At 40.6% G+C, this 8778-nt stretch overlaps 1 protein-coding gene across 7 annotated transcripts in view; it reads left to right on the top strand.

Moving 5' to 3' along the window:
- Window positions 1-8778, top strand: part of ARHGEF6 (Rac/Cdc42 guanine nucleotide exchange factor 6) — a 126433-nt gene that overhangs the window by 62986 nt on the left and 54669 nt on the right. For all 7 annotated transcript variants that reach the window (XM_028482159.2, XM_028482160.2, XM_024128175.3 and 4 more), the window contains one exon: window positions 5652-5746. In XM_028482159.2, the coding sequence (XP_028337960.1) occupies window positions 5652-5746 (95 nt within the window). The remainder of the gene's footprint in view (window positions 1-5651; window positions 5747-8778) is intronic.

Raw genomic sequence — 8778 nt, 5'->3', positions numbered from 1 at the left:
GGCTCACGGGCCCAGCCGCTCCGCGGCATGTGGGATCCTCCCAGACCGGGGCGCGAACCCGGTTCCCCTGCCTCGGCAGGCGGACTCGCAACCACTGCGCCACCAGGGAAGCCCTCCCTCCATTTTTAAGAATAAAAAAATGAATCCTAGTGCTGAGCATGAGTATAAATGATTATTTAACACATTGCAATGAACAGCAGCCCAGCTGGGCAGAGACCGCTAATGATGGACACATTTGAGTTTGGAAGGACACTACTGGATGAGGACTTGGAGTCAGAGAAAAATCAGAAAAATTTCTATTAACAGATGAGAAATTTGTGCTTTGACTTTAAAATAACAACTATAATGACACATAATTCACATACCACAAAAATCACCACTTTAAAGTGTACAATTCACTGATTTTTAGTAAATTAACAGAGTTGTGTGATGATCACCACCATCTTACCTTCCAGCATTTTCATCACCCCAATAAGAAACCCTGTACCCGTTCGTCGTCACTCCCTCCAGCCCTTGACAACCACTAATCGACTTTCTGTCTCTAGGGGTTTTCCCTATTCTGGATGTTTCATATAAATTGAATCATACAATATTTGTTCTTTTGTGTTTGACTTCTTTCTTAGCATAGTATTTTCAAGGTTCATCCATGTTGTAGAATGTATCAGTACTTCATTGTTTTTTTTTTCTTAAAGAAGGAAAGTATTTTTTTAAATTAATTAATTTATTTGGCTATGTTGGGTTTTAGTTGCGGCATGTGGGATCTTCGTTGTGGTATGCAGGCTCGTAGTCGCGGTGCACAGGCTCTTTAGTTGTGGCGCGCAGGCTCTAGAGTGCACAGGCTTAGCTGCCTCGCAGCATGTGGGATCTTAGTTTCCCGACCAGGGATCGAACCTGTGTCCCCTGCATTGGAAGGCGGATTCTTAACCCCTGGACCACCAGGGAAGTCCCTTCATTGCTTTTTATGACGGAATAAATCTTCCATATTATGGATATATACCAGGTTTTGTTTATGGACCTTTGGATTATTTCCACTTTTTGGTTATTATTTATAATGCTGCTGTGAAAATTGATGTGCAAAGTTTTGCACAGATACATGTTTTCATTTCTCTAGGAGTGAAATTACTGGGTCATATAATAATTCTATGTCTAAATTTTTGAGGAACTGCCAAACTTTTCCACAGCAGTTACAATTTTTGACTTTCCCACCAGCAATGTCTGAGGGTCCCAGTTTCTCCACACCCTCACCAACACTTGTTCTTTCTCTTTTTTTCTTTTTATTATAGCCACCCTAATGAGTGTGAAGTAGTATTGTGGTTTTGATTAGCATTTCCCTAATGGTTAACCATGTTGAGTATCTTTTTATGCGCTTATTGGCCATTTGTATATCTTCTTTGGAGAAATGTCTATTTAAATCCTTTGCCAACTTTTAACTGATTATTTTTATTGTTGAGCTGTAAGAGTCCTTTATATATTCTGAATAGTAGAACCTTTTCAAATATATGATTTGTAGGCATTTTCCCCATTCTGTGGGTTGTCTTTTTACTTTCTTGATAATGTCCTTTGATACATAAAAGTTTTCAATTTTCATGAATTTCAGTTTATCTATTTTTTCTCTTGTTGCTTGTGCTTTTGGTGTCATCCAAGAATCCATTGCTGAATTCAAGATCAGGAAGATTTCCTCCTCTGTTTTCTTCTTCAAGTTTTAACTCTTGAATCTTTCTTCTTTCTCTCTGATCTTTATTTTTTATTTTATTTTTTTTAACATCTTTATTGGAGTATAATTGCTTTACATTGTTGTGTTAGTTTCTGCTGTATAACAAAGTGAGTCAGCTATACGTATACTTATATCCCCATATCCCCTCCCTCTTGCGTCTCCCTCCCACCCACCCTATCCCACCCGAACTTTATTTTTTTAATTTTTAAAAATTTTAAATATTTATTTATTTGGCTGCACTGGGTCTTAGTTGCAGCAGGTGGGATCTTTGTTGTGGCACGTGAACTCTTAGTTGCAGCATGCGGGATCTAGTTCCCTGACCAGGGGTCAAACCTGGGCCCCCTGCATTGGGAGCACGGAGTCTTAGCCACTGGACCACCAGGGAAGTCCCTCTCCGAACTTTAAAAAAACCCACTTTTTGCAAAGCAGGTCTGCTGGCAAGAAAATTCCCTCAATTTTTGTTTGTCCTAGAAAGTCTATTTTTGCTTGACTTTTGAAGGAAAATTTCACAAGATATAGAATTCCAGGTTGGTGGGGGTCTTTTTCCCCAACACTTTAAATATTTTACTCCGCTCTCCCTTGCTTGTATGCTTTCTGACAAGTCACGTATAATTCTTATCTTAGCTTCTCTATAGGTAAAGTATTTTTATCCTCTGACTTTTTTCAAGATTTTTTTTCTTTATCTTTGATTTTTCTGGAGTTTGAATATGGTGTGCTTAGGGGGCATTTTGCAGGGGGGGCATTTATCCTGCTGGGTTTTCTCTGAGCTTCCTGGATCTGTGGCTTGGTGTCTGACATTAATTTGGGGAAATTCTTAGTCATTGTTGTTTCAAATATTTTTTCTGTACCTTTCTCTCTTTATTTTCCTTCTGGTATTCTCATCACACATAGGTTACACCTTTAGATGTTGTCCCACAGTTCTTAGATAGTTTGTTCCATTTTTCAGGGGTTTTTTCTGTTTGCTTTTCAGTTTTGAAAGTTTCTATTGGCACATCCTCAAGCCCAGAGCTTCTATCCTCAGTGGTCCAGTTTACTAACAAGCCCATCAAAGGCATTCTTCATTTCTATTAGCGTGTTTTTGATCTCTAGCATTTCATTTTTATTCCTTCTCAGTATTTATTCCTGCTTACAATATCCATCTGTTCTTGCATGTTGTCTACTTTTTCCATTGGAGCCCATAGCATATTAATCATTGTTATATTAAAATCCTGGTCTGATAATTCCAATATTCTTACCATATCTGATTCTGGTTCTAATGTTTGCTCTGTCTCTTCAAACTGTGGTTTTTTTTACCTTTTCATATGCCTTGTAATTTTTTGTTGGAAGCCAGATGTGATGTACTAGGTAAGAGGAACTGCAGTAAACAGGCCTTTAGTAATATGGTGGTAAGGTATGGGGTCAAGGGAAGTGTTCTCAAGTCCTATGATTAGGTCTCAGTCTTTTGGTGAGCTTATGTCCCTAGATTGTGAACTTCAGCAGTGTTTCTCAGTCTTTTTTTCCCCTCCCTTAGATAGGACAGGAAGGCTAGAGGGAGCTGGAGTAGGGTATTTCTCTTCCCCTAGGTATATTAGGCTCTGATAAAACCCCAATAGGTTAGGGTTTGGTAAAATACTTTCTCTCTTGAGGGCAGACCTTATTATGAAGAACAGAATGCTCTGGTAAATTTCAAAATGGCTACTTTTCCCTTCCCTCTCCTGAAGCACAAGGGAGATTTTCCTCCTGTCTTCATTGTGATAACCTGGTACAGCTTCTGGAGGTAAAAGTCACAGAAGTGTGGGTGTGCTCCTCTGTGACTGGACCCCCTAGAGTTTTTAACTCTCGGATGTTTGTGCACTGAGCCCCCAGCAATTCATCAATTACAGTTCATGTTTTCCTACCCTGATACCACTTCCCATGGAGGCTTCTGTTCATGGTCTTCTGGTCCAGAAAGTTATGATTCTCTATCTGCCTGTCTGTCTCTCCAATTTTAAGTGTACCATTTTTGCCTGTGACCTCAATTCCCTGACAGATGTAAGCAAAGTTTTTTTCTAGTTGTTCAACTATTTACTTGTTTTTAGGATGGAGTGATGACTTCCAAATGCCTTAAATGCTGGACTGGAAACCAGAAGTCCTCTTTCTTCTTTTTGATGTAGGCATTTACAGCTATTTACAGTCTCTAAGAACTGCTTTAACTTCATCCCATAAGTTTTGATGTTGTGTTTTCTTTTTTATTCATCTCAAGATAGTTTCTAATTTCCTTTGTTGTGCTTCGACTTTCTATAGGGGTAACATTTCTGTTCCATCCCTGGATTAATTTCACAGAGCTCTGGTACCTCCAGGCCCTTAAATTTACACTTACATCTTTAGAGAGTAGGCATTCGTCCCTGAGGAATAGAGAAACTGAAAGTAGACATGAGTGGCTGGGAGGAGGGGCTACAACTTAAGCCCTAGCTTTTGAAGCCACCCTGTGGCCTATGTCCTTGTCAACTAGGAGTGATATTGCCCTTCAGGTGACATCTGGCAATGTCTGGACACATTTTTGGTTGTCATAATAGGGTAGGGGGTGGCATGCAACTGACATCTGGTGGGTAGACGCCAGGGATGTTGTTAAACATCCTACAGTGCACAGGGCATCTGCTCACAACAAAGAGCTATCTGCTCTGAAATATCAATAGTGCTGCCATTGAGAAACCTTTTTTTAACCCCTTAAATTGGAGGGACTGTTTCCCAACTCACCCAGCACCTACCTGTACAGTGTCTCACACTTACCTCTTCACAATGGTCCCTGAGGTAGGTGAAATGTCACAATCTGAGATGAGCCTTAAAACTGAAGCAACCTGTCCGTTGGTAGCAGAGCCTGGACGACCACTTTCCAGTCCAGTTGTTTCCCAAAAAACCCACAGCTACCTGGGCCTCCAATTGCTTTGTCCACTCTCCCTGTCAATAGCAGATCATCATGCACTGTCTTGTGAGTATATGTCTGGCATATTGGTAGGCTAAGGGGCTTCTCCTGGCTAAGAATGCTTCACATTGTCTTGTGAGCCCATGTTTAATGTCTCCCTCTGAAGAAAGAGTTTCTACTCTGTCTTCAGGCATGGCCTTTGGCACCAAGGAGGCACTCAGTAAATTTGTGTTGAATGGATTAGGAGATATGAGAGAAAATACACCAAAATGTTAACTTGGTGATCTCTAGGAGCTTAGAATGAAGGTTATAGCTGCCTCCAGAAGAGGCTGGGAAATGAGGTGTGACCCCAGGGTTGGTGGGGCCAGAGAACTTGTGGACCTGTACATTGGTTGTTTTGCCGATAGGATTTTCATTTGGCTGTCATTAATAATACTGGTAAGCATCATTTTCCTTGTTAAATTCCTCACATTTCAGCTTCTTTTTCTCTTTGAAATGTTCATACTAGCACTTTTTACCTTTATTAAAAAACCGGTTTTAACTGCTTAAAAGTTCAGTGTCCTCAGATTTTGTCACCTAAAGATTTTCTCAAGAATATAATTTAAAAAAATCTTTTTTGATGTTTGACATCAGTTATCATGAAATTATCCTGACACTGAATCTCTATGTCTTGAGGTAGCTGCTCTCAATTTCCTCATCCATAGAATGGGAATGATGATCCTTTGTTAGCTGAGACCTTTGCTGAGGATAAAATGATTTAAAGCACGTGAAAGCATTCTGAGCAGTACTGTGTAAATGGCAAGGCCCCTCCAATTATGGGTAATTCTGAAAAAATGTGTTCGTATGAGTTATGCAGTATAACCAGCTGACATGCAACTATTAGAGTAGTTTACTAGAATGAAACGAAGTGCATTCAGATTTTGTGCTCCTTACTTACAGTGCTAGCTGAATAAATAGGACATTTTTTTTCTGATAATTTGGTTAAAAGATCTAAAACTCTATTTTACCTTGGACTTTTCTGACAGTTACAATACCTTGACCTTTGTTTCTCCATAGGTGTTACAGAATATCTTGGACACTGAAAAAGATTATGCTAAAGAACTTCAGTCTCTTCTTGTTACTTACTTAAGACCCCTGCAGTCCAATAACAAGTAAGATTTATATTTTAAACCTCTCGCTAAGCAAAGCAAGATAATGTCAGTAGATGGAGTCATTACTCTTATGTCACTGAATAATTGATTTTGCCCTTTAGAAGAATTTCCACAGATCACAGGTTGCCAAGAACATGGTCAAGCCAACAGAAATTATGCAAGATGTAGCTTTTGGAGGAGCTTGGCTTTCTTTCTCTTCTGGCTGTGGAGGGAATGAGCCGATCTGCCTTTCTGTCTGTCACCGTTTTTATCTTGTACGTTTTAGAAGTGTTACCTCTAGTTTTACCTTCTAGAAAAAGGACTTGCTGGTGTTTTTATGCAGAAAGCACAGACATTGGAAATTCTTGTGCTTGCCCTGACCTTGGCTTGCCAGGGCAGAAACTCTTTCCCATGCTCCCAGAGTGGAAAAAGTGTGGCATTTTGTGAATGTTCCTAAGAGCAATTCAAGCCAGTATTTCCACCCAGGCAAAAGTGAATGAGAAAGAGGTGTTAAAAATATTCAAACCTTATCCTGGTCTTAGAAATCTGAAGGCCTAAATTGAAAACTTACTTTTCACAAAAGAAAAATATTGACCGTTCATTTTTTAGTGCTTGTAGGCCTGGCATATGTAACAAATAATAGCTAACTGCATTTATGTGTGTTTTTTATTTTAATGGATTAAACTTTACTGGAGATTATGATCTATAAGTCAAATGGTAAATTTAGCAGTCGATACATAGAATGGAGGACAGAAACCTCTTCTTGTACCTCAGTTTAAGAGTTTCTTTTTGCCAAACAATTGCCTAAACTGTTGGCTTCAGGCTTAAAGAAGTTTAATGTATTTCAGTATTTTCTCCCTTTTTCTAAATCATGCTTGCTTAGGCATAATGTCCTGTTAATTTCCTACTCGGTTATTTTCATGGCACCATGGGAATCTTACTTCAGTATGAAAGGATTTTGTATTCCTGTGTTTTGTCAGAGTTTAAATGATCAACAACAAAGTGGCTTTTGTTATTATTATGTAAAACATGAAGTGCTCTGTGAATCATAGCCCTTAGAGCTGAATGGAACCTCAGTGAATCATTGGGTCTAGTGCCCTGGAAGAAATGACTATCCTCATTGAATAAATAAAAAAAAAAAACAGGGCTTCCCTGGTGGCGCAGTGGCTGAGAGTCCGCCTGCCGATGCAGGGGGCACGGGTTCGTGCCCCGGTCCGGGAAGATCCCACGTGCCGCGGAGCGGCTGGGCCCGTGAGCCATGGCCGCTGAGCCTGCGCGTCCGGAGCCCGTGCTCCGCAACGGGAGGGGCCACAGCAGTGAGAGGCCCGCGTAACACCAAAAAAAAAAAAAAAGAAAGAGTCAAAGGAAAAGGAAAGAGCCACGGCAGAGAAGGTGAGAGACCCGAGTCAGAACCACACTGTTCCCAAGGAAATTCAAAATGCACTTCTAGTCACTTTCCATTGGTTCTGCCTTGTAGACCCCAAAGTGATTTGAGCAAAGGGGACTGTTTATCGTTTGATCCTGAAAGGTCCAGATAAGCCCCCAGTCAGGGTCTTGCTGCTATGGGGGAACAGCAGGCAGGGAAGCTGGCTAAAGGGTTTCGCTTTTGACACCCATGAGAGGGGTTTTCCAGCTTGTGGTTCAGGAGGGCATCAGAGCAGAGGAGGTCTAGGGGTTACTGGTAACGTCTGTTTGGGTCTTCCTTTTCTTTGTCAGCAAAAATTACTCTCCTGGAAACCCTCCCCTTGTATTATTATATTAAGGAGAAAGAACATGTGGCAGACATTGGCCTTTTAAGTAAATCTTCAGAAATGTTTGGGTCCAAATTCTGGCTTCACCATTCACTGGCTTTGGGACTTTGGCTGATTTGCTTTAACCTCTCTGTGCCTGGATTTCCTTCTGTGTAAAACAGAGACAGCAATAGTACCTACCTCATAAAGTTGTTGGAAGGTTAAGACAAGTTGTTATTTGTAAAATGCTTACCTCAGTGTTAAGCACTGTATTAGTGCTGGCTCTTGTTTTTATCACCTATTATTTGGTAGTGGAAGAAAGGATGAGAAAATTCTTAGTACAGAGGCACTGGATTAAAATGGTTCAGTTTGTGTTTGACTCCATTCCATTCCAAAAGCAAACAAACACATCAGTACTATTTTCTGCCCTCCTATTTCTGCTCAAGATTTCCTTTAGTTGATTTAGGAATGGCATATGTAATGTCTTTCAATTACTTTCCCAGCTCCTCTAGAGGAGAGTATTCAAAAGTTTTTACACTTATTCCCAGCTATGATGTATTCTACCCATTTAGATACGTAGATACTTTTTAATTGAGATGTAATTGACATATAACATTATATTAGTTTCAGGTGTACAGTGTAATGATTCTATATTTGTATATATTGTGAAATGATCACCACAATAAATCTAGTTAACATTCATCATCACACACAGTTACAAAACTTTTTTTCTTGTGATGAGAACTTTTAAGATCTCCTCTCTCAGCAACTTTCCACTATGCAGTACAGTATTATTAACTATGGTCGCCGTGCTGTACATTACACCCCTATGACTTACTTATTTTATAACTAGAAGCTTGAACCCTTTGACCCCCATTCCACCCCCCTTTTGACCCCCATTCCACCCCCCTCCCCCCACTTTGGCGACCACCAATATGTTCTCTGTAGATGCTTAGATGTTAAGCACTTATTCATTTACTCCTTGCTTTGTAAAATACCTAAATGTCCCTTATAAACACTCATTTTCTTTAGGATCATTATTCTTGTTATGGAAAAGGGAAATCAAGGAAAGAAGCTTTAGAAAGTTGCTTGAGATCACAGAGTTGGTGTCAATTAAAAAGCAAAAGTTAAAATATAGGGATTGGGCTTCCCCGGTGGCGCAGTGGTTGAGAGTCCGCCTGCCGATGCAGGGGACACGGGTTCGTGCCCCGGTCCGGGAGGATCCCACGTGCCGCGGAGCGGCTGGGCCCGTGAGCCATGGCCGCTGAGCCTGCGCGTCCGGAGCCTGCGCTCCGCAATGGGAGAGGCCACAGCAGTGAGAGG

Source organism: Physeter macrocephalus, chromosome 21, assembly GCF_002837175.3.
Source record: "Physeter macrocephalus isolate SW-GA chromosome 21, ASM283717v5, whole genome shotgun sequence".
Classification (NCBI taxonomy): Eukaryota; Metazoa; Chordata; class Mammalia; order Artiodactyla; family Physeteridae; genus Physeter; species Physeter macrocephalus.
The sequence above is the reverse complement of the archived record's forward strand: the minus strand, read 5'-3'. Positions and strand labels throughout refer to the sequence as shown.